The 25,867-nt window shown below is 45.0% G+C and overlaps 1 protein-coding gene across 12 annotated transcripts in view; it reads left to right on the forward strand.

Moving 5' to 3' along the window:
• The window catches only part of ppp1r13bb (protein phosphatase 1, regulatory subunit 13Bb), a 104,813-nt gene extending 79,545 nt beyond the window's left edge, over positions 1-25,268 (forward strand). For 9 of the 12 annotated variants that reach the window (XM_045695778.1, XM_045695781.1, XM_045695779.1 and 6 more), the window contains 11 exons: positions 1,635-1,799; positions 2,306-2,498; positions 3,628-3,747; positions 11,703-11,836; positions 12,129-12,573; positions 13,268-14,034; positions 14,229-14,366; positions 14,822-14,955; positions 15,516-15,682; positions 22,288-22,487; positions 22,682-25,268. In XM_045695778.1, coding sequence (XP_045551734.1) covers positions 1,635-1,799; positions 2,306-2,498; positions 3,628-3,747; positions 11,703-11,836; positions 12,129-12,573; positions 13,268-14,034; positions 14,229-14,366; positions 14,822-14,955; positions 15,516-15,682; positions 22,288-22,487; positions 22,682-22,723 — 2,505 coding nt within the window. In that variant the 3' untranslated portion in view covers positions 22,724-25,268. The remainder of the gene's footprint in view (positions 1-1,634; positions 1,800-2,305; positions 2,499-3,627; positions 3,748-11,702; positions 11,837-12,128; positions 12,574-13,267; positions 14,035-14,228; positions 14,367-14,821; positions 14,956-15,515; positions 15,683-22,287; positions 22,488-22,681) is intronic. The other 3 variants (XM_045695774.1, XM_045695775.1, XM_045695777.1) reach the window with 3 other exon arrangements.
• The last annotated feature ends 599 nt before the right edge of the window (positions 25,269-25,867 follow it).

A 25,867-nucleotide genomic window follows, 5' to 3' on the forward strand; every position in this document is an offset into this window, starting at 1 on the left:
AACAGCGGCGTTTTGTTCGTGCGTTCAAGACACTATCCGAAAGGGTAAATAAGGGTGACGAGCATGGCGCAATTCGTGACAAAAAAATTCTAAATATTCTGTTACCGTACTTCGAAGCATGTCAACCGCTGTTTAAAATCAATTTTTATGCCATTTTTCTCATAAAAAAGCGATAATATTCCAACCGGGAATCTGCGTTTAGGTAAACAGACGAAAGAAAATAAAGCATTCGGTCGACTCGGGCACGCGCCTAAGCCCATAGTACTCTGATCGGCCACTTGCCAAAAGCGATAATGTGTTTCAGCCAGAGGCTGCCTCGATATTGTTCAGCTTTTTCCCGGGCTCTGAGAGCCTATGGGAGCCGTAGGAAGTGTCACGTTAGAGCAAAGATCCTCAGTCTTCAATAAAAAGAGCCAAGATGAAACACAACTTGTCAGACAGGCCACTTCCTGCATGGAATCTTCTCAGGTTTTGGCCAGCCATTTGAGTTCTGTTATACTCACAGACACCATTCAAACAGTTTTAGAAACTTTAGGGTGTTTTCTATCCAAAGCCAATAATTATATGCATATTCTAGTTACTGGGCAGGAGTAGTAACCAGATTAAATCGGGTACGTTTTTTATCCGGCCGTGTCAATACTGCCCCCTAGCCCTAACAGGATAAATGGTCACCACTAGCCGGCCTCCGCCCAATACACTGTCCTGAACTTCAGTCACTGTTACTAGCCAGCTAGTTGCTCATTCTAATATTTCTTTATTAATACCTTTGATTTTTGGGATTTGCATGTATTGTTAGGTATTACTGCACTGTTAGAGCTAGGAACATAAGCATTTCGTTACATCCGCAATAACATCTGTAAAATATGTGCACGCGATTTGATTTGTTGTATTGTATGTGATATGTTAGAGATTTGGTCCAGTGTTATAATTGCATCCAAAAAAGAGGGACCACATCTGAAGGGGAGCAGAATTTAATGCAACACAGAATAATTTTCATATGGATTAAATGTTTTGAAAAACACGGCCCAGGGCCCTCAGTGGGGTGGTCCAGCAATCTAACCCGCTGCCTCTGGATCACGTACTGTTTACTACCGCTGCGAGCATGGGTCTCTCTCCTATCTACTTCTCTCTCTCTCAATCCTGTCGAATGAACAAAACAATAGGTAAGGAGTAGGACTGCCCCAAAATAAACCCCGCCTCAGACTCACTAAAACGCTACCCTTCGACTCTTTCCCTGCGTCCGAATAATCTGTCTTTTCTCCCAAAGTTTGCACTTGTGCAATCCTTCCCGTGCGTTAAAAAGCATTGGATTGGTAGGCGAAACAAACGCAAAGGACTATCTCCTTAGCCGTTTCTTCTGTGTGAACTGATGCGCTTTTCAGAAAAGTGCAACTTAAAAACTTCACAGTGGGGAAACAACTCTGCGGCCTGCTGCTTGTGGACAGCAAACTAGATGGAAATAGATGCTAAATATACTTTTGGATTATTGGGGTTATGTTTGTGCACACATGCGTGTCTGGGCCTATTTTTACTTCCCATATTCATACCTGTGTGCTAACTCTTTGTCTTTCTATTCTGTGTGCGTGTGAAACTGTGTGCGTGTGTTTGTGTTGGCGTGCGTGTGTCACCCTCAGATCCGGAACAAGCTGAACCAGGATCAGAACAGCAAGCTGCAGCAGCAAAAGGATCTGCTCAACAAACGCAACATGGAGGTGACCCTCATGGACAAGCGCATCGGCGAGCTGCGGGAGCGCCTCTATAAGAAAAAAGCTGAGGCACGTCAAAAAGAGAACTTACCTGTAAGGCTAGGAACGGACAATGCACAAACACACTGACACTAAGGAAAACACACACACAGCAAACTTATGCATTAATATAGCCTCTTATAATAAAAACCTGGGCTAGGAGTGCACAACATGGACACACACTCTCCTACCCACCTGTCATATGTATGGGTAAGCTCACTTCTGTTGGCTCTTTTGGGACATTCAAAAGCTGGTAAAGCCTGTCTCTCATTGCCAATGCCTAAGAGGTTGGCAAGAGAGCAGAAACAGATTAGAACCCAAGATAGTGTATTCCCTTAAACAGGACAGCATACAAGAAAATAATAACAAGACTCAATACACATCAATACACACACTTACGATGGGGCCCATTACTTCATATTGATACTAACCCTAATCTCTCCTTCTATCTTCCCTTTCTCTGTGGTCTCCCCTCGCTTTCCCCATCCCTTTTTTCTGTGGTCCGCTCCCCTCCCTCCACACAACGCTTTCTCTCTGTGGTCCCCTCTTTCTCCCTAAAGCTAAACAGGACCAACGGGCCTCCCTCTCCCCAGCCGGCCCCAGGGACTCTGGGCCGTGTGGCAGCCGTGGGGCCCTACATTCAGGTCCCTCTGCCAGGTAGACAAGAGGGAGGCTACACTGGACCCCCCGAACCTATGAAACCCCAGACACTGGGTGTCAATGCCCCAGCCAATCATGCCCGCTCCAAATCAGGTTGGTCTACCTTGCCATCATGGACTCTCTTCACCCGGTATGTTATAGGGTGTAGTTGCCCCTAGATGCTGATCTTGGGTCAGTTTTGCATTATTCCCAATAATGCTTAAGGTTAGGATTGGGGCACTGGAAGCTGATCCTAGATCTGTACCTAAATCAAACCTAAACCTCGGAGCACTCTGTGTGGTTGGTTTTCCAATAACCTGACGTATTACTCACCTGTCTTTGTTGCTCTCTCATGCTTTCTCCTATGATTCAATCTCTTTTTCTCAACTTTTATCTATGGCTTCACGTTTGTACTCTTTCCGTCTTTGGCTCTACTTCAAGACAGCCATAATGACTTGACAATGGATGTATTTGATAGTGGTTGGGAGGGACACATGAAGACTAATTATTGAGCTTCCTAGCCACCCGTGAACAACTGTAGTCCTCATGTTTTCTCCCAGCCACACAATTGGTGAATTCACGTCACCAATTGTCCCAGGCATGCATGGTCTAGAACAGGTACTGATATAAAATACCAAAAACCAGCAAACAGAGTGCTGCATCCCTGGTCCAAGTCCTTATCAGACAGTTAGGACTACACATTTGCATGGTAACTTCCCCTGTAAATCTGATACAATATTTCTACCGAATGTCATGGATATAGCAGGATCTTTGTTTTAACTTGTGATCTGTTAAATATTTTCCTTTGTTTTACCAATTAACTGCATCCAAAAATCTGATGGGGGAGCATAATTTAACACTACAAAGGATAATTTTCATCTGGCTTAAATATTTCAACTTTGCCCAGAGCAGCCAGTATCCATCAGGAGGACGACGAACAGCCTCCCAGTCTCAAATCCTCTGGTCCCCCATGATCACCATCGCCAGTGATCCTGAAGCCCATGTCTCTCTCCTTACAGGCTTTGCAGTTGATACTCCTTCATTACTTTTTTATTTCTATTTCTCTCCTCCTCTAACCTTCTTCTCTCCCCTTTTTTACTCTGTGGTGTATCCTGTGTTTCCCTCCCTCCGTTATTTCCTTCTCTTTCCCTCTCCCGTCCTGTGGTGTCCTGTGATTGTCTTTGTTCCACTGGGGGGGGGGGTGACACCCCTACTCCTATCCCTATCTACCACGTTTGTCCAGGGGCGGACACAGTGCGAAAGCCCCTCGCCCCGTGGAAGGTGTCTGATTTAGACATCGTGGTGGACCCACTGCCCCCTTCCCCTCCGGAGGCGCACTCGGGTGGCTCGGACGGCATGTCCCGTGAGTGTGGCAGGTTGCGTAGGTGTAGGGTGAAGTAGTCCCTAGACACTGATCCTGGATAGGATTGGGGGATGCTGGTCCTAGATCTGTACCAAGGGGAAACGTCACCCTGGAGCGGTTGCCTAGCGGGAGAGACGGACGGCCCTTTGAACCTTACCTCTGCAGAAGTGGGCAGGATCTTCAGCATGTGACTTAGACACTGGCCTTTACACATTAGGAAACTCTAGCTTGTAATGTCAGATTATTATTTTTTTAAGGACACTTAACTCTCTTGCAAGCCTGGTGAAACCATCCTGATTGCTACACTCACTATTCTGTTTCAAACATAATGTGAGCTATCACATTTATAAAGTCATGAGTTACACAACACATAATGTAACAAAGATGTAATTTATTTTTTATATTTACAGAAAGTGCTCCATCTTGGAAACTTAACTGCTGACTAATATAAGAAATAAATGTTTTTTGGAGTGGTTCCTCAGAAAAATAAATACCATAAACATAGTAGGCTATTCAATAGACCTACTGGGCTACACACTTAGTTACACAAACAAACCGAGGACGATAGGCTAATACAACATACAATTGAAGTCAGAAGTTTACATACACTTAGGTTGGAGACATTAAAACTAGTTTTTTCAACCACTCCACACATTTCTTGTTAACAAACTATAGTTTTGGCAAGTCGGTTAGGACATCTACTTTGTGCATGACACAAGTAATTTTTCTAACAATTGTTTACAGACAGATTATTTCACTTATAATTCACCATCACAATTCCAGTGGGTCAGACGCCTTTAAACAGCTTGGAAAATTCCAGAAAATGATGTCATGCTTTACAAGCTTCTCATAGGCTAATTGACATCATTTGAGTCAATTGGAGGTGTACCTGTGGATGTATTTCAAGGCTTACCTTCAAACTCAGTGCCTATTTGCTTGACATCATGGGAAAATCAAAATAAATCGGCCAAGACAGAAAAAAAAGTGGTAGACCTCCACAAGTCTGGTTCATCCTTGGGAGCAATTTCCAAATGCCTGAAGGTACCACGTTCATCTGTACAAACAATAGTACGCAAGTATAAACAACATGGGACCACGCAGCCGTCATACCGCTCAGGAAGAAGACACGTTTTGTCTCCTAGAGATGAATATACTTTGGTGCGAAAAGTGCAAATCATCCCAGAACAGCAAAGGACCTTGTGAAGATGCTGGAGGAAACTGGTCCTAAGTATCTATATCCACAGTAAAACGAGTCCTATGTTCACATAACCTGAAAGGCCGTTCAGCAAGGAAGAAGCCACTGCTCCAAAACCGCCAGACTACATTTACATTTACGTCATTTAGCAGACACTCTTATCTAGAGCGACTTACAAATTGGTGCATTCACCTTATGATATCCAGTGGAACAACCACTTTACAATAGTACATCTATATCTTTTTTTGGGGGGGGGTTAGAAGGATTACTATATCCTGTCCCAGGTATTCCTTAAAGAGGTGGGGTTTCAGGTGTCTACGGAAGGTGGTGATTGACTCCGCTGTCCTGGCGTCGTGAGGGAGCTTGTTCCACCATTGGGGTGCCAGGGCAGCGAACAGTTTTGACTGGGCTGAGCGGGAACTGTGCTTCCGCAGAGGTAGGGGGGCCAGCAAGCCAGAGGTGGATGAACGCAGTGCCCTTGTTTGGGTGTAGGGCCTGATCAGAGCCTGAAGGTACTGAGGTGCCGTTCCCCTCACAGCTCCGTAGGCAAGCACCATGGTCTTGTAGCAGATACGAGCTTCAACTGGAAGCCAGTGGAGTGTGCGGAGGAGCGGGGTGGCGTGAGAGAACTTGGGAAGGTTGAACACCAGACAGGCTGCGGCGTTCTGGATGAGTTGTAGGGGTTTAATGGCACAGGCAGGGAGCCCCGCCAACAGGGAGTTGCAATAATCAAGACGGGAGATGACAAGTGCCTGGATTAGGACCTGTGCCGCTTCCTGTGTAAAGCAGGGTCGTACTCTGCGAATGTTGTATAGCATGAACCTACAGGATCGGGTCACCGCCTTGATGTTAGCGGAGAACGACAGGGTGTTGTCCAGGGTCACGCCGAGGCTCTTAGCACTCTGGGAGGAGGACACAATGGAGTTGTCAACCGTGATGGCGAGATCATGGAACGGGCAGTCCTTCCCCGGGAGGAAGAGCAGCTCCGTCTTGCCGAGGTTCAGCTTGAGGTGGTGATCCGTCATCCACACTGATATGTCTGCCAGACATGCAGAGATGTGATTCGCCACCTGGTTATCAGAAGGGGGAAAGGAGAAGATTAATTGTGTGTCGTCTGCGTAGCAATGATAGGAGAGACCATGTGAGGATATGACAGAGCCAAGTGACTTGGTGTATAGCGAGAATAGGAGAGGGCCTAGAACTGAGCCCTGGGGGACGCCAGTGGTGAGAGCACGTGGTGCGGAGTCGGATTCACGCCACGCCACCTGGTAGGAGAGACCTGTCAGGTAGGACGCAATCCAAGAGTGAGCCGCACCGGAGATACCCAACTCGGAGAGGGTGGAGAGGAGGATCTGATGGTTCACAGTATCAAAGGCAGCAGATAGGTCTAGAAGGATGAGAGCAGAAGAGAGAGAGTTAGCTTTAGCAGTGCGGAGAGCCTCCGTGACACAGAGAAGAGCAGTCTCAGTTGAATGACCAGCCTTGAAACCTGACTGATTTGGATCGAGAAGGTCATTCTGAGAGAGATAGCAGGAGAGCTGGCCAAGGACGGCACGTTCAAGAGTTTTGGAGAGAAAAGAAAGAATGGATACTGGTCTGTAGTTGTTGACATCGGAGGGATCGAGTGTAGGTTTTTTGAGAAGGGGTGCAACTCTCGCTCTGTCAGGAGGAATGGGCCAAAATTCACCCAACTTATTGTTGGAGGCTACCCAAAACGTTTGACCCAAGTTAAACAATTTAAAGGCAATGCTACCAAATACTAATTGAGTGTATGTAAACTTCTGACCCACTGGGAATGTGATGAAAGAAATTAAAGCTGAAATAAATCATTCTCTCTACTATTATTCTGACATTTCACACTCTTAAAATAAAGTGGTGATCCTAGCAGGTGTATTTTATTTTTGACAGGGCGGCAAGTCGGATATGTTGACACAATTTATCAACAGTCTACTACTGAACATAATACTTTTTTGTTGTTGTTATGTGATTGTATTACAGTCACAGCTCACAAATGTGGCGCACACTCAGACACATGGACAACTAGAACCATTCCTATTACAGCAATCAATATTACCCCGCAAGGGCTGTTGTCTGTGTAGGCTTGTATCGAACAGTAATACCTGATTCTACCTCGTGGTCCTATTAAGTTAACAGAGATAAGATCATGTTTAATTAAGCAACTATGGTATCAATAAAATAACTAAAAAGTCATCCTATCACATTAGACAGGGGTGTGGATTGTTTAAGAACATCACTCTCTGACCATTTGGTGCTAATGCAACATTTTTTTTTTTTAAAGAACTTTGAAAAGTTTTGGTGTGAGTGCTTTCAAGATGTTAGACAGCAAAGCACTGCTGATCCTGAGTGCGCTTGTGTGTGCGCAACTGGCTACTCTGAGAAGGTTCACTGCGCTCCTCCGCTCTCGATACCTGGATCAATGGCGTCAAATTTACCTCTGAAGCCACCTCAGTAAATTTGAGCTCAGATCTTTGACCTTTCCATAGCCCACCTAACCATTCCCCTCACGAGTATCAGTGATAGAGCATTCAAATAGTTGTCATCCAACTAATTAAGCTTTAATCTGTCAATTTTGCACTGCGATAGACTAGTTTCCTTTCCAGGGGGTGTACTTGTACATCAAGCTACCTCACATTACAGAAACAGGAGATATGAGCCGTTCTGCTTAAGGCTTGTGCAAGGCTACTTACTTTATTTACTATCTATTTGGAGAAATGTTGAACCAGAATAAAAAATGTGCAATTTTATTTTTGACTTACTGAACTAGACTTACTGAGTTTGACTTTAAGTCATGTATGTTTAAAATGGTCACAATTGGACTGGCTGACAAGGATGTATATTCAACTATCTTTAGCGCTTCCTAAAATGTATGGTTTAAGAATTTTGATTAATGAATACTGCTGTTCTCCAGCTTTTAGAATTACAAAATGTAATTTGATTACTTTTATAACAACAAAGTTTGTTGACTAAAGTAGCATTTTCAGCTTCAAAGTTGAGCATATAAAGGACAAGTTCCTACTAATTGATTGACACCAGTTGTGTGGAAGAAGCTACATTTGAAAATTTGGTGGAAATTGGGGGATGACAGGAGAGACAAAACGGCTTAACATTATGGTCGTAATTATTAGTGCACACCATAGCGAAACGTTTTGCAACGGAAAACCAAAACAAGCTTTTCTTATTGGACAAATTTGAATACGACCCAGGGACCTGGTGGGGGGCCTTTGAATCCCACTCTTCAGGGGGATTTCAAATCATGATACAGTGCATTCGGAAAGTATTCAGACCCTTGACTTTTTCCACATTTTGTTATGCTACAGCCTAATTCTAAAATTGATTAAATTAATTTTCTCCCTCATCAATCTACACACAATACCCCATAATGACAAAGCAAAAACAGGTTTTTAGATTTTTTTGCAAATGTATAAACAAATGTAAAAAAGTATTCAGATCCTTGGCTCTGAGACTTGAAATTGAGCTCAGGTGCATCCTGTTACAATTGATCATCCTTGAGATGTTTCTACAATTTGACTGGAGTCCATCATGGAAATTCAGTTGATTGGACATGATTTGAAAAGGCACATACCTGTCTATATAAGGTCCCAAAGTTTGGAGCAAAAACCAAGCCATGAGGTCGAAGGAATTGTCCGTAGAGCTCCGAGACAGGATTGTGTCAAGGCACAGATCTGGGGAAGGGTACCACAAAAAGTATGCAGCATTGACGGTCCCCAAGAAGGCAGTGGCCTCCATCATTCTTAAATGAAAGAAGTTTGAAACCACCAAGACTCTTCCTAGAGCTGGCCACCCAGCTAAACTGAGCAATCTGACAGGGCTCCAGAGTTCCTCTGTGGAGATGGGAGAACCTTCCAGAAGGCCAGCCACCTCTGCAGCACTCCACCAATCAGGCCTTTATGGTAGAGTGGCCAGACGGAAGACACTCCTCAGTAAAAGGCACATGACAGCCCGCTTGGAGTTTTCCAAAAGGCGCCTAAAGGACTCTCAGACCATGAGAAACAAGATTATCTGGTCAGACGAAACCAAGATTGAACTCGTCCTGAATGCCAAGTGTCACGTCTGGAGGAAACCTGGCACCATCCCTACGGTGAAGCATGGTGGTGGCAGCATCATGCTGTGGGGATCCTTGATGAAAACCTGCTCAGGACTTCAGATTGGGGCAAAGGGTCACCTTCCAACAGGACAACGACCCTAAGCACATAACCAAGACAACACAGGAGTGACTTCTGAACAAGTCTCTGAATGTCCTTGAGTGGCCCAGTCAGAGCCCAGACTTGAACCCAATCAAACATCTCTGTAGAGACCTGAAAATAGCCTTGCAGTGACTCCCCCCATTCAACCTGACAGAACTTGAGAGGATCTGCAGAGAAGAATGGGAGAAACTTGGCAGCTGTGCCAAGCTTGTAGCGTCATACCCAAGAAGACTCGAGGCAGTGATCACTGCCAATGGTGCTTCAACAAAGTACTGAGTAAAGGGTCTGAATACTAATGTAACTTTTTTCCCCTACAAACCTGTTTTTGCTTTGTCATGGAGTATTGTGTGTAGATTGAGGGAAACTATTTAATCCATTTTGGAATAAGGCTATACTTTAACAAAATGTGAAGAAAGTCAAGGTCTGAATACATTCTGAATGCACTGTATTTCAGAAATTATTAATTGTTCTATATATTTTTTACATTTATTTGTCTCTTTCCCTCCCTCCCTTCTCCCTTTCCTAATCTTTGCTGACAGCATGATAGATCATACTTGTGGCAAAATGTTCAAGTGGACAAATTACTAAACATCATAATCTGGCAGCATGATTTAATTTGAAACTTTTTCTTTTAACAATGTTTAGGGAGGCAATTATTTTAACTAGAGTTGAGTAAACTGCATAATACATTAATAGTCACCTCTTTATGTATTATAACATTGTTGAAGAAAAGTTTCAAATTAAATCACACTGCATCATAATTTAGGTTTATGGTATGTTTTAAACTTTGCACCATTTTTTTGCACTATGAAATTGTCACCATTAGTAAGTACACTACATAACCAAAAGTATGTGGACACCTTCTCGTCGAACTTCTCATTCCAAAATCATAGGCATTAATATGGAATTGGACCCCTTTGCTGTAATAACAGCCTCCACTCTTCTGGGAAGGCTTTCCACTAGATGTTGGAACATTGCTGCGGGGACTTGCTTCCATTCAGCCACAAGCATTAGTGAGGTTGGGTGCTGATGCTGGGTGATTAGACCTGGCTCGCAGTCAGTATTCCAATTCATCCCGAAGGTGTTCGATGGGGTTGAGGTCAGGGCTCTGTGCAGGCCAGTCAAGTTCTTCCACACAGATCTCGACAAACCATTTCTGTATGGACCTCGCTTTGTGCATGGGGGGCATTGTCATGTTGAAACAGGAAAGGGCCTTCCCCAAACTGTTGACATAAATTTGGAAGCACAGAATCATCTAGAATGTCATTGTATGCTGTAGCGCTAACATTTCCCTTCAATGGAACTAAGGGGCCTAGCCCGAACCATGGAAAATAGCCCCAGACCATTATTCCTCCTCCACCAAACTGTACAGTTGGAACTATGCATTGGGGCAGGTAGCGTTCTGCTGGCATTCGCCAAACCTAGATTTCTCCGTAAGTCTGCCAGATGGTGAAGCGTGTTTCCACTGCTCCAGACGGAGAGCTTTACACCACTCCAGCCAAAGCTTGGCATTGTGCATGGTGATCTTAGGCTTGTGTGCGGCTGTTCCGTCATGGAAACCCATTTCATGACGCTCCCGAGGAGCAGTTATTGTGCTGACGTTGCTTCCAGAGGCAGTTTGGAACACAGTAGTGAGTGTTGCAACCGAGGACAGACTTTTTTATGCGCTACGTGCTTCAGCACTCTGCAGTGCTGTTCTGTGAGATTGTGTGGCCTACCACTTCGCGGCTGAGCCGTTGTTGCTCTTAGATGTTTCCACTTCACAATTACAGCACTTACTGTTGACCGGGGCAGCTTTAGCAGGACAGAAATTTGACGAACTGACTTGTTGGAAAGGTGGCATCCTATGGCTGTGACACATTGAAAGTCACTGAGCTCTTCAGTAAGGCCATTCTACTGCCAATGTTTGTGTATGGGGATTGCATGGCTTTGTGCTTGATTTTATACACCCGTTGGCAGCGGATGTGGCTGAAATAGACAAATCCACTCATTTGAAAGGGTCTCCACATACTTTTGTGTGTGTATATATAGTGTATGTGCATTTGAATCCACATTTGGATTCATGTCAGCAGTGTCAAACCATGCTTACTGTGTGAAACGGCAAGAAGTATTTTCTTCCTTGCCCCACCAACTAGTAACTGGTTTCCATTGAACAGGACCTTAAGTACGTCTCCCTTTCACCCAGCAACAGTGTCTGTACTCTGTAGCGTACCAGCTAGCTCTTTTCTTACGGTTCACCCATCTAAACAAACACTCTCCACACTACTGCATTTGACTGCCCAGTGTAGCAGTATCATCTTTCACACTCACCCCATCATGGCAAACATTCATACCAGTATACTCCTTCCCAATCCTGGTCCTGGCAAAATGTGCATTTGGCTTCTCAGGACCAGGATTGGGTAACACTGATCTATACAGATGTGCTGTATCCCTATCTAGAGAGTTCTACAGCAGTCTCTGCTTTAACACAATTCTCACAGGTAACTCTCTTAGACCACACTCAGCGTGCCCCATTCTCCCCTCTCCACCCTTAGCGAATGAGGCTGGCTGGCCCACCCTTGGCAAGGGCAATGCCTCTCTCAAGCCCCCCGACTGGCCGGAGTCTGGGCCGGACACACAGGGAAAGATTCCCCCTCCGGGCTCCCCTGCTGCTACCACAGCAGACAAGGTCAGTCAATTCTTTGACATTGTTTGTTGTTCGTAAAGCTTTAATAAAAATCATGAGTTGACGCACACCCCAAAATATTGGAGGGGTGCTGACTAACAGAATAGTATATATCGAGTATCTTCACTTTTTTAGTGTTGGACCAACATTTTGTTTTGTCCTCAAAACAACCCCTCGCAGCATGCAACATTTCCCCAAATAACTATAACAGTTGAAATAGTTGGGACAGCGCTTCATCCAAAATTAGTTTGGAGATGTATTTGATGATATTGAATAATTGTTTGCCTCGACCAAGGTGCTGGACTCCAACAAGATGACAATCTCCTCCCCGGTGGCCCCTTCCAAGCCCCAGCCCCCTCCCTACGGCTCCCACCTAACTTCTGCCGGCTCCACCAGCTCTCTGGACCGCCGGCCAGGCCCGCTCCCTAACCCCCCCGGCCCTGTCTGGCCCCGTGTTCCCCCCTCCACCGGCTCCTCCTCCCAGCAGATCCAGCAGCGCATATCGGTGCCCCCCAGCCCGACCTTCCAGCCCAACTCGCCTCTCTTCCCGCCGGGTCTTCCCGGGGATCGGCCTGACCCTGTCCTGGCCGTGGCTGTGCGCCCCTTCGTCCCAGACAGAGGCTCCCGGCCCCAGTCGCCACGCAAGGGCCCGGCCACCATGAACTCCAGCTCCATCTACCACATGTACCTCCAGCAGGCGGCGCCCAAGAGCTACCCGCTCAAGCCTGCGCTCAAAGCAGGTACAAGCAGGGGCAGTTTGGGAGTGAATGAGTATGTTCCAAATCCAATTATGTTTCATTAGACCAGTGTGCACTTATTCACTTCCCTTCACTGATTTGAAAGGAAATGACTGGTATACAAATGATGGCGGAAACTCTCACTATCCTATGCCTCCACCAATCCAATGCTATTAGATTTGTGGGAAATAGGGAACGAGTGCACACTTCAGGAGAAACAAGATATTATTGGGACGCACCCTTGTATGTTGTACCAGTACTATGCATCTTCTTCTTCCTTGAGGAACTGATTTGTCAAGTTTGGTTAAGTGAAAGCAATATGGTGAACACCATCCTTTCACTTACCCAATCACTTACAGATCATTGACAGGAAAGAAAGGTGTGTTTTGGAAGCATTGGATCAGGTTGGTGTCTGGGTAAAATGAAGGAGGGACAGGGAATGGGTGCAGGGGCATAACTCAAAATCAAAGGAGACTGAAGACTGTTTATATATTTTGCTATTGACGGAGACTTGCATGACAAAGAGCAGTGCTGTGAATACTCTTGCTTTTGATTATTAATGCATTAACTGTTGAGGTTTGAGTATCCAGTAATTCCTTGTTAATTTATGAAATCGAGTCAGCGAGCAAGTATGTTATTTGTATTTTCCAGGGTAGTACATCATTGTTTGTTTTTTCCCTCTCGTGTGTGTGTCCAGTGTACGGGAAGCCCGTTCTCCCCTCCGGCTCCACGCCGCCCTCCCCCCTGCCCTTTATGCTGACAGGGGGGCCCTTCCCCGGGCTCCAGGGGCCGGCCAGTGAGGACACTGGGGACAGAGAGGGCCCGGACATAGACGGGGCCCCAGATACCCCTCCGCCCAATGTGGAGAATATCCCGCGGCCCCTCAGCCCCACCAAGCTCACCCCAATGGCCCACTCGCCCCTTCGCTACCAAAGCGACGCCGACCTGGAAACTCTGCGCAAGAAGCTGGCGAACGCCCCGCGGCCCCTCAAGAAGCGAAGCTCCATCACTGAGCCAGAGGGCCCAGCCGGGCCCAACATCCAGAAGCTGCTCTACCAGCGCTTCAATACCCTGGCTGGCGGCATGGAGGGTGGTGGCGCTGGAGCAGGAGGAGCCAGGGCGGGCGGCACACCATTTTACCAGCCCACCAACCTACCCGACTACCCCGGTGACTCGTTGGCAGACGCCGACAACGGGAACCCGCCATGTGAGGACCCGCTCCCTCCCCCACCACCAGCCGTGGCAGAGGGGTCGTCCTCAGAGCCCCTGCCGCCGCCTGACGCCAATGACAACAAGCTGCTGCCCCCGCCACCAGCCCCCGAGGTGCTCAGCCCCCCTGCCCCGGAGGCCTCGGAAGATACCAACAACAATAACCTAGGGGGAGTCTCGGTGGCCACCCTGCCTAGCCCTGTGCCTGAGGTCAGCTCTCCAGAGGTGGTTGCCACCACCCCCTCACAGCAAGTGGTGAGGCTTTCACAAAACACACACACAGCAACAGTATGCATGTTCATGTAGCAGCGGTGAGTTGGATTCTTGGTTTAATGGTTAAGATGTTGGTTTCCGGAGCAAGGGTTTCAGACCCACCTGTGACATGCATACGTCTTTTTTTTTCTTCTCACACTCTTTACTAATGGTCTCTTCCCATCCTTCCCCTACAGGAGAAGCGTACTAACCTGAAGAAGCCCAACTCGGAGCGGACGGGTCACGGCCTGAGGGTGAAGTTCAACCCCCTGGCGCTGCTGCTGGATGCCTCACTGGAGGGCGAGTTTGACCTGGTGCAGAGGATTATCTACGAGGTCTGACTCTGTCGCTCGCACACACAATTTGTTTATTTTAGTAATTTAGCAGACGCTCTTATCCAGTAGTGGGTGTATACATTTTCATACCGGTCCCCCGTAGGGTCAAACCCACAATCCTGGCATTACGAGCGCCATGCTCTACCAACTGAGCCACACGGGACAAACACACAGATACAAACAAACAAACACACATTCTCTCTCTATTTGCATCTATTTGAACTGTGCTGACAGCATTGTAAACTAGTCTGTCTTTTAGTGTTTTCTTCATGTTTTTCAGCTGTGTGTGGGCTAGTAAACCTGTCAGAATTGAATTGTGGTGTGTTTGTGGTTGATCTTGGCGTGTCACTTGACTTCTGAACTCTTAGAAATGCTTATTAGAAAAGAAATGAAGCTCAGTCCACTTCTGTGTAGGGATCAAATTGGGACCAGCTCACCCCTGTGTTCTTCCCCAGGTGAAGAACCCCAGCACGGCCAATGACGAGGGCATAACCCCGCTGCACAACGCAGTGTGCGCCGGACACCACCACATTGTCAAGTTCCTGCTCGACTTCGGAGTAAACGTCAACGCTGCCGACAGCGACGGCTGGTGAGCAGCCACACACCACCTGCACACAAGGGACCGTTTTTCTTCTATACTGAAAGTGCAGTACTTGAAAACTTGACTGCTGACATGGACACTTTTTGAGGATTGTATTAACACAGTGAACTAATGAACATAATACTACAATAGCGTTTGAGTGAACTATCCCTTTAAGACACAATTCCCTTATTTGCGTCTGTTTAGCTTTAGTTACGCCATTTTATTGATGCCTCCAAAAACAAGGCTTCAGCTATGTTGTGATTTTGCTATTTGTGACATACTTGCTTTCATAGTGTTGTATTTACTTAAACAATTCATCCACTCACCTGCACCAAGGAACCCCCTATTTATTACCAGAGCACAGCTCTTTTCATACATTGTCACTGCAGAATAGATAAACGCATGAATGTCCTCAATGAGGCAATTCATTTTGCAGCATACACAATATACATACAGACAAAAGCACCAATTCTGAAGTTTTTTTATTGCCTATGATTACCTTCCCTAGAGGCAATTGGTCTCCATGAAACTATTGTAACGCCTCCATTTTGTGTGTCTCTCTACAGGACACCCCTGCACTGTGCAGCCTCCTGTAACAGCGTTCACCTGTGCAAGTTGCTGGTGGAGTCAGGGGCGGCCATCTTCGCCAGCACCATCAGCGACGTGGAGACGGCGGCAGACAAGTGTGAAGAGATGGAGGAGGGCTACATCCAGTGCTCTCAGTTTCTGTACGGTGAGAATACTGGAGGGTCATTGTTGCAGGGAATTACATTGACCGGGTCTCCCTCTGCATCCAGAAGGGTACCCTATTCCCTATCTAGTGCACTACTTTTCAGCAGGGCCCATAGGGCAACTAGACTAGACAACTAGAATATATTTGTTGTATATATTCTTAAAGGTAGACTCAGCAATATGATGTAGATGCAGAAAGTAAATAGCATAGTGGGTCAATTTCCACAACAACTAAGAGTGTTGAAGAGGAGGTTCAACTTCTCTTCTGTTTTGGTACCCTGGCTACCATGCTCTCCAACAGCGTGAAACGAATTAGAATGTCGCTGGATTGGATAGCTTCCGTTTTACTAGCTCCTGACCAATTCTGCTATTTTGTGTTTTTTCACGCTGATCGTAACTTTTTTTGTATTTGTTTCCGTCCTCGTTTCCTAAGACCGAAAAGAGCATTTAAACATCAGAACAGCAATCACTAACCTTGCTTTGGATGAAGATTTCTACTTCAATGAGTCGGTGGCGCAGGACATAATGCTTACCCCAAACCAGGCTCTAATTACCGAGACTCTGAGAAGAAAGAGACAGCGTGAGGCCGAAGTGCGGGCACCCTGACAAAACTACACTGAACAAAAGTATAAACGCAGCATGTAAAGTGTTGGTCCCATGTTTCATGAGCTGAAATAAAAGATCCCAGAAATGTTCCATACACACAAAGCGTATATCTCTCAAATTTTGGGCGCAAATTTGTTTACATCCCTGTTAGTGTGCTTTTCTCCTTTGCAAAGATAATCCATGGCATATAAAGAAGCTGATTAAACAGCATGATCATTACACAGGTGCATCTTGTGCTGGGGACAATAAAAGGCCACTCTAAAATGTGCAATTTTGTTACACAACACAATGCCACAGATGTCTCAAGTTGAGGGAACCAGGAATGTCCACCAGAACTGTTGCCAGAGAATTTAATGTTAATTTCTCTATCATAAACCACCTACAAAAAATATTTTCTCGAATTTAGCAGTATGTCCAACAACTGGCCTCACAACTGCAGACCACGTACATGTATGGTGTCTTGTGGGCGAGTGGATTGCAGATGTCAGTGTTGTGAACAGAGTGCCCCATGGTGGCAGTGGGGTTATGGTATGAGCAGGCATAAGTTACGGACAACGAACACAATTGCATTTTATCGATGGCAATTTGAATGCACAGAGATGTCATGATGAGATCCTGAGGCCCATTTTCGTGGCATTCATCCGCTGCCATCACCTCATGTTTCAGCATAATATTGCACTGCCCCATGTTGCAAGGATCTGTACACAATTCTTGGAAACTGAAGATGTCCCAGTTCTTCCATAGCTTGCATACTCACTAGAGATGTCACGCATTGAGCATGTTTGGGATGCTCTGGATCGACATGTACGACAGCGTGTTCCAGTTCCCGCCAATATCCAGCAACTTCACACAGCCATAGAAAAGGTGTGGGACAATATTCCACAGGCCACAATCAACAGCCTGATCAACTCTATGCTATAGATGCCCCTCGCTTTTTTAAATATATATTTTTATCTGTGACCAACAGATGCATATCTATATTCCCAGTAATGCAAAATCAATACATTAGAGCATAATGAATTTATTTCAATTGACTGATTTCCTTATATGAACTCAGTAAAATATTTGAAATTGTTGCATATTGCGTTTTTTTGTTCAGTATACGTCGGCGAGTGAATAAACCACCTCTACCCCCATTCTATTGCCGAACGTATAATCACTAGAACAAACTGGACAAGATCCTTTCGAGACTATCCAATCAACAGGACCTGAAGAGCTGTAATATCCTATGTTTCTTGGAGTTGTGGCTGAACAAGGACACGCCCCCAGGTGGTGAAGGTAGGAAACATCTCGACTTCGTTGACCCACAACACTGGGGCGCGTGCTCAGACCCCTCCTGTACTCCATGTTCACCCACGACTGCATGGCCATGCACGCCTCCAACTCAATCATCAAGTTTGCAGACGACACAACAGTAGTGGGCTTGATTACCAACAACGACGAGACAGCCTACAGGAAGGAGGTGAGGGCACTCGGAGTGTGGTGTCAGGTAAACAACCGCTCACTCAATGTCAGCAAAACAAATGAGATGATCGTGGACTTCAGGAAACAGCAGAGGGAGCACCCCCCTATCCACATCGAAGGGACAGCAGTGGAGAACGTGGAAAGTTTTAAGTTCCTCGGCGTACACATCACAGACAAACTGAAATTGTCCACCCACACAGACAGTGTGGTGAAGAAGGCGCAACAGCGCCTCTTCAACCTCAGGAGGCTGAAGAAATTTGGCTTGTCACCCAAAACCCTGACAAATGTTTACAGATGCACAATCGAGAGCATCCTGTTGGGCTGTATGACAGCCTGGTACAGTAACTGCACCGTCCTCAACGGCAAGGCTCTCCAGAGGGTGGTACGGTCTGCACAACGCATCACCGGTGGCAAACTACCTGCCCTCCATGACACCTAAAGCATCCGATGTCACAGGAAGGTCAAAAAGATCATCAAGGACATCAACCACCCGAGCCCCTGCCTGTTCACACGGTTACCATCCAGAAGGCAAGGTCAGTACAGGTGCATCAAAGCTGGGACCAAGAGACTGGAAAAACAGCTTCTATCTCAAGGCCATCAGACTGCTAAACAGCGATCACTAACTCGGAGAGGCTGCTGCCTACATTGAGACCCAATCTCTGGCCACTTTAATAAATGGATCACTAGTCACTTTATACAATGCCACTCTAAATAATGCCACTTTAATAATGTTTACATATCTTACATTACATGTATATTCTGTATTTTATACCATCTATTGCACCTTGCTTATGCCGCTTGGCCATCGCTCATCCATATACTTATATGTACATATTCTCATTCACCCCTTTTAGATTTGTGTGTATTAGGGAATTTTTAGATTACTTGTTAGATATTACTGCTCATTCGGAACTAGAAGCCCAAGCATTTCGCTACACTCACATTAACATCTGCTAACCCTGTGTATGTGACAAATAACATTTTATTTGATAATATACATTTAGCTGTGTTTTCTATGCATCAGCAGGACAGAACAGCAGCTTCGGGTAAACTCAAGGGGCGAGGTGTGTGTCTTAACAGTTGGTGCGCGATCTCTAATATAATAAGTCTCAAGGTTCTGCTCGCCTGAGTTAGAATACTTCATCATACGCTATAGACTGTTTTAATCTGTTTTCCGTAGCGGTCTATTTACCACAAATCAATGCTGGTACGAAAACGACACTCAGCGAGCTGTATAGGGCCATAAGCAAACAAAATGCCCATTCAGAGGCGCTGCTCCTAATGGCTGGTGATTTTAACTGAAATTTGTCTCACCTAATTTCTACCAGCATGTCACCTGTGCAACTAGAGGCAAAAACACTCTTGATCACCTTTACTCCACACACATAAACGCATACAAAGCTCTCTCTCGCCCACCATTTGGCAAATCTGACTATAACGCTATCCTCTTGATTTCCTGCTTACAAGCAAAGACCAGGGAGGTTTTCCAATGCCTCGCAAAGGATGGCACCTATTGGTAGATGTGTGAGAAAAAAATGTAAGCAGACATTGAATATCCCTTTGAGCATGGTGAAGTTATTAATGACACTTTGGATGATGTATCAATACACCAAGTCACTGGCTGGTTATAATAAACCATGTTTCTGGTATTACATCAAACTAGCTTACAGAGCAGCTATAGCTAAGTAGCCAGCTAACTTTGTAGCCATGGATTGTGCACCTTCCGTTGTTTAGCTAAGTAGCTAGCTGGTTCATGTTTTCTTTTTGTAACCAGAGCAGATGAAAGCAACATTCACCTCCACAAATGTTGTTTACATTGATTACCATACTGAATGAAGCAGTTAAGGGACCTCATGGGCATCCTTAACTTTTTCACTTAACTTAACGGGGAAATCCACCTTAAAATGTTTTGTGCAACTTACTTAGTTAAAGAAACTATAGGGGAAAAGATGAGAAAAATTAAGGTGTTTTATGCAACCGGGCCCAGGACCCTGAACAGCTTCTACCCCCAAGTTATAAGACTGCTAAATAGTTAGTTAACCAAATAGCTGCCGGACTATCTGCATTACCCCTTTTTGCACTACTTTTTTTTACTCATCACATACGCTGCTGCTACTTGCCTCACAACCGCAGACCATGTGTAACCACGCCAGCCCAAGTCCCCCACATCCGACTTCTTCACCTGCGGGATCGTCTGAGGGGGGCTGCTGAGGACTATTTCTGTCTGTAATAAAGCCCCTTTATGTGGAAAAACTCATTCTGATTGGCTGGGCCTGGCTCCCCAGTAGGTGGGCCTGGCTCCCAAGTGGATGGGCCTCAGTGGCGGTCAGTGCCGTTTCAGATGAGGGAGGACAATTAGATTTTTTTCATGATCATGGCCTTATTTCTATTACAGCATATTGGATGACTGTCATTCATATTCCATTCACCCAGTTAAATGTAACAACAATAGGTTTAGGCTACTACATGATACTCACATTTTTTCCAAACCCATCATGAGGTTGCTACAACCTAGCCTATGAATGACAGTTTATAACATAGTTGCAGAGGTCGAGAGACAAATTTGATGTGACACACTGTGCCACATGGAGAGACAGTGACATTCAATACTGCCTTGCACACTCTTGCCTGCATCTAGCTGATATTGGGTGAAATCATTAGTTTAACAGTTGCAAACGAGAGTTTCTATTGGACAAATTCAGGTATGTTTATCCCCGTTTTTGTTCCGTTTGCTTCTGTATCAGAAATGTTTTTCAACAGAATTTCCAGAATGATCACCCATAAACACAGTTCAGTTTCATATCAGCCACGTTGTATTCCTTCTCGCATCTACGTTATGCGCTCTCCTTTCACCTCTTCCCTTCACTAGTGGACTTCAAAGCACAAAACATCAGCTGTATGTGACCAGGTGAAAAAACCTTTCCAAGCCAAACTGCTACACACAGCCTACATCGTTGTCACCATATTAGCTAAAGTAACGTCAGTCAGCATAGCTAATAGAACTAACGCCTTAGGAAACCCGCTAAGTCATGCGTTAGTGTACAGTAACGTTAGTGTACAGTCAGTAAGCAGTTACACCGGCGGGCAACATGGCAATAAATTAGTAAAACCAAAAGTTTACCTTAACTTGGAAGAGTTCCAGTCTTGTGTTGGATAGTCATAGCCAGCTAACTAACATAGCATCCCTCAGTTTGAGCAGTGTGTTTCAGTAGGCTAAACTAGCTAGCCATATTTGCTAGCTAAGTGAAACTGAAAGTGAGAAAATATAATCTCTCTCTCTTGCTTCTCCTTTTACGAAGAAATTAATTTGTTCAAAACTGTTCAACTATATGAGTAAACTACTCACCACATTTTATGCACTCCAGTGCTAGCTAACTGTAGCTTATGCTTTCAGTACTAGATTAATTCTCTGATCCTTTGATTGGGTGGACAACATGTCAGTTCATGCTGCCAGAGCTCTGATAGGTTGGAGGATGTCCTCTGCAAGTTGTCATAATTGCTGTGTAAGTCTATGGAAGGGGGTAAGAACCATGAGCCTCCTAGGTTTTGTATTGAAGTCAATGTACTTAGAGGAGGATGGAAACTAGCTGTCCTCCAGAGTGCTGTTGATGCTACTGTAGACCTTTGCAAAATAGTGTGTTTTAATGAATGAATTGGTGATGTGATTATATTTAGTATAGTTTTATCTAAAACATTTTTTTTTAATGAAATTCACTGAGGATGGTCCTCCCCAATGCTAAAATTAAGGCAGTTTAAACAAATTTAAAAACATTGCACTGTGTTATTTACACACTTGTCTTAGTATGCCTCCATTATGATGAACATTTTTTGTTTCCTTGACAGAAAAATGTATCTCCTGACTGTGCATTTTCAGCAGTTCTTACTATTGCCACTAGAGGGCGATCAGCGGATTTGTAAGGGTTTTACAATTTAGTCATTTAGCAGACGCTCTTATCCAGAGCGACTTACAGTAGTGAATGCAGACATTTCATTTCTAAACATTATTTTTATTTATTTTTTCTGTGCTGGCCCCCCGTGGGAATCGAACCCACAACCCTGGTGTTGCAAACACCATGCTCTACCAACTGAGCTACAGGGAAGAAGTTGACTGTTTTTCTGCTTGCCACTTTGCTAACCGTTCTCAGCTGTTAGCCACCAATGCCTCGATTAAAAAATGTAAATAAAATTTTCCTTGACAGACTAATTATTCTCCTCTTTGATTGTGCATTTTTGGCTGATTTGTCGGTGTCTTCTCCCAAATCTAATAGCTGAGGCCTAGCAGTTTCTTACTGCCAATAAAAACGGATTGCAATTTTTTTTCAAGTCATTACGGAATTATTTAATGTAACAAATTAAACCTTGTAAACAATTCAGGGTAATTCATGGTAACCTCGTAAACAATTAATTTAGACCTGCCGTTTATTTGAACCAGTTAATTTTGAGACATGCCGTTACCTGGTTATTAAAAGAGACAGGCAGCGTTTAACTGAAATGATAACTATAGTTACTTAATATAGTACCTGTGTGTTCTACCAGGTGTCCAGGAAAAGCTGGGCGTGATGAACAAGGGGGCGGTGTATGCGCTGTGGGAGTACGAGGCCCAGAGCCCAGATGAGCTGTCTTTCGGCGAGGGCGACGCCATTACCATCCTGCGGCGGCAAGACGACAGCGAGACCGAGTGGTGGTGGGGCCGCCTGGACCACAGGGAGGGTTATGTACCCCGCAACCTGCTGGGGGTGAGGCCTGTCAAATGCGCACATTCTCACGCACACCTGTTGGGATGAGGCCTGCTCGCCGCTTACCCCTGGGCTCATGCGTTGTTCCCTAGTTTTCAACTACATTGTGGCTGTGTTTGGCAGTACTGGCCCTCTCTGATGTATAACCACTCTCTGTCTCTCTACCGCTCTCTCTCTCCCTCTCTACCTTGCAGCTCTACCCCAGGATAAAACCTCGTCAGCGCTCCCTGGCTTAGCCCCTCTGCCCCTTCCTTGGGTGAAAAACTGGACTACAGGCAGGCGTGGCTGAAGACTGGCGGAGTGGGGCGGCCTGGTGCTCCCCTACTGCCACAGTTTCCCCCTCCTCCCTGTAACCCTGGCTATGGGACACCGGACAGTGTTCAACACTGACACACACACACACAGACCCCAGAAAAGACAGGATCCCTCTGCTACCCCTTTTTGGTCGACCAAACCCCACTCTGCTCTCTCTCACTCTCTCCTTTCAGCTTTATTTAAATCCTGGTGTGTGTGTGTGTGTGTGTGTGTGTGTGTGTGTGTGTGTGTGTGTGTGTGTGTGTGTGTGTGTGTGTGTGTGTGTGTGTGTGTGTGTGTGTGTGTGTGTGTGTGTGTGTGTGTGTGTGTGTGTGTGAGAAAAGCTGGAGCACAAGGTTCAGTGGAGAATCAAGCACTAACCAGTAGTGGGGTTTTTTGGACACTGCTCAGTCATTCAGCGGACAGGACATTCACCCCTAGTGCTTACCTCTGACGGTTGATGATGTGTGTCTGTCTGGAGAGGGTAATGTGTGTTTTGTGGTTTCAGTGTGTGTGTGAATAGTTTAGAGGGCTTTGTGTGTTTGGAAAGTGTGTGTGTTTAAGGACTAGAGAGAGGGGGCTTGTGTGTGTGATATGTGGATGGTGTATGTGTACCAGTGTTAATTTAGTCAATAACTGACGAAAAATATTAGTCAACCTATTTTTCCTGATGAAAACTAATGATGATAACGAGATGCCATGAAAAAAACAATAACTAACAATTTTGTTTTCTTTTTAGTTGACGAAAACGTGACTAGACGAGAATTCCACGTGTGACTAATGAACATTCAATTTGACATGAAGCTCCCTTTAGTCTGTTTTGTCCAGTCATAAACATGCATGCCTTTGCAGAATATTGAATGCAATCCTCTCATTGGCTAAATTAACGTCATTTCAGTTGCAGGGTCTGATTGAGCTGATCGCCCGGCTCTCCCACACAGCTCCCGGCGGTCACTTCATTAACTTGTGTATCTTTTGAACTGATGCTCAGGACACATCAATTGTAACTAACCTAAACTAGAAACAATGTAGGCTATTTTTGCTTTGATGCTGCACTCGCGGCCCACTAATACGAGTGCAGTTTCTTTTATTGAAAATATGAATGCGATTTGCTTAATATTATGAGTACAGTAATATTTCTGGCATTGTTGGAAAACTCAGATTCCCCCCCTTCAAGGGAGTCAATGTTATTTATCCCCATCCCAAGTTTATGATGGGAGAAAAAGCTGCCTAGTTGGACAAGGCTATCTTAATGTGCACATGATGACTGAAAGATTATGTATGATGAGTCTAACAGGTCAAGAATGTGTGTTTGCTGTGAAGAGGGGTGAGAGTTTGAGGTCTGTACAAGGGTGCGCCAGATATTCTGAATGTTATGTACAATCATAACAGGGATTTTGAATTTCCCTCTATCGATATGAACAAAGAGTACCTATATCAATTCTGTAGGTCGCTTGCTAAGTCGTTTCCGAATTAGCCGTAATTTTTTAACTGTCCTAACTTACTTTTCCATCATAGCTTCTTTCCCTTTTCAAATGATAGGGATTCTTTAGGGATTTGACAATGCCCTTCCACATGATAAAACTTTAAGGCCTACTTAGGTTATTTTCCCAAAGTAAAAAACATATGTTCCTGGATTTCAGTCCCAGGTATAGCACTCCTCATTAGTAAAGTGTGTTGGATTGAAATTTCCCCAAAAAATTATCTTCAAGGAATGAAGCATTCATCCCCTAATTTTCTTGTGCTGTCAGGGCCATGCTATCATAACATACCCTTTTTAACTATTTACAATTTGTCACGTTAAGTGCCCTGCTTTAGTTATAGAAGTTATCAGCAAAAACTAACTTTATTTTACCAAAAACGTTTAAAGCTTCACTCAACTTGTCAGCTCCTCCAAAGAGGTGTGTCCAACCATTGCCAATGTAGATTGAGATTTGTGAAAGTGGTGTATGTGATGAACAGGGATGCAGTGTCCTATGCGTTTGCTTTCATGCAGTGAAGGAACCCTCCTGTGTGTGCGTGTGTGTGTGCGTGTGTGTGTGTGTGTGTGTGTGTGAGAGAGAGATGCGTCAGGTCTCACTCACCATAGAGCCATGATCAGGGGGGTCCTCACCACTTCACTTTAGGCGCGTGTGAAAGTGTTTTAATTGAGCACTTGATCAAACCCATGCTCTTACAAATCCGATAGGTGTGGCCATTCAAGCAGAATGACATTTACATAACACTAAGGTATTCTTTTGTTGTATTACCCCTACTTTCCGCCTGACCTTGTTTCCAGTTCTGTGAGATGAGATTTGTACCTTGCCCGGCAAGGCAGGAAAAGAGCTTTACCCTAATAATCTCTGTAAATACTGAGATGAGTATGTTTGACTGTCTGCTGTATGAAGACTCATTGACTTGTGGGGGTTCTGTAAGCATTAAGGATGCAGTACTTACACATTCTGTTCTGTAAATGTGCACAATAAAAACAATTCCCCGCATGACAAATGGTGTAGTCAGTTTCCTTTTTTTGTGGTCCCATGGTTTGCTTGCAATCATTTTTTTTGTCTTACAGCAGTGGTCACTAACCCTGGTCCTTGAAAGCTTCAGTGTGCTCTCAAGCCCTTTTATGGGGAAAAACAAATTCTGATTGGTTGAGCCTGGCTTCCCAGTGGGTGGGGCTGGCTCCCAAGTGGTGGGCATATGCCCTCCCAGGCCCACCCATGGCTGCACCCCTGCCCAGTCATGTGAAATCCATAGATTAGGTCCTAGTGAATTTATTTCAATTGACTGATTTCCTTCTATGAACTTGAACTCAGTAAAATCTTAGAAATTGTTGAATGTTATATTTTTGTTTAGTATAATTCTCATCCTGAGGCCTCATTTATTAAAACCAGGGATTGTCAGCAAGTGTCCTGTCGACCGGATTGGTTCTGCAAGCAATTTGATGTGGCCCGCCAAGAACAAAATATTTTTAATAAAAGTAAACATTTCTAATGCAGTGATGTCACAACAAACCAAATTATATTGGCGACCATTGGCAGTGGTTGATGCTTTAATGGTGCAGATAATGCTTGTTTTTGGTACATAACGTGTCCTCTGGTCAA

The sequence above is a fragment of the Salmo salar genome, chromosome ssa15 (genome assembly GCF_905237065.1).
Source record: "Salmo salar chromosome ssa15, Ssal_v3.1, whole genome shotgun sequence".
NCBI classification, from domain to species: Eukaryota; Metazoa; Chordata; class Actinopteri; order Salmoniformes; family Salmonidae; genus Salmo; species Salmo salar.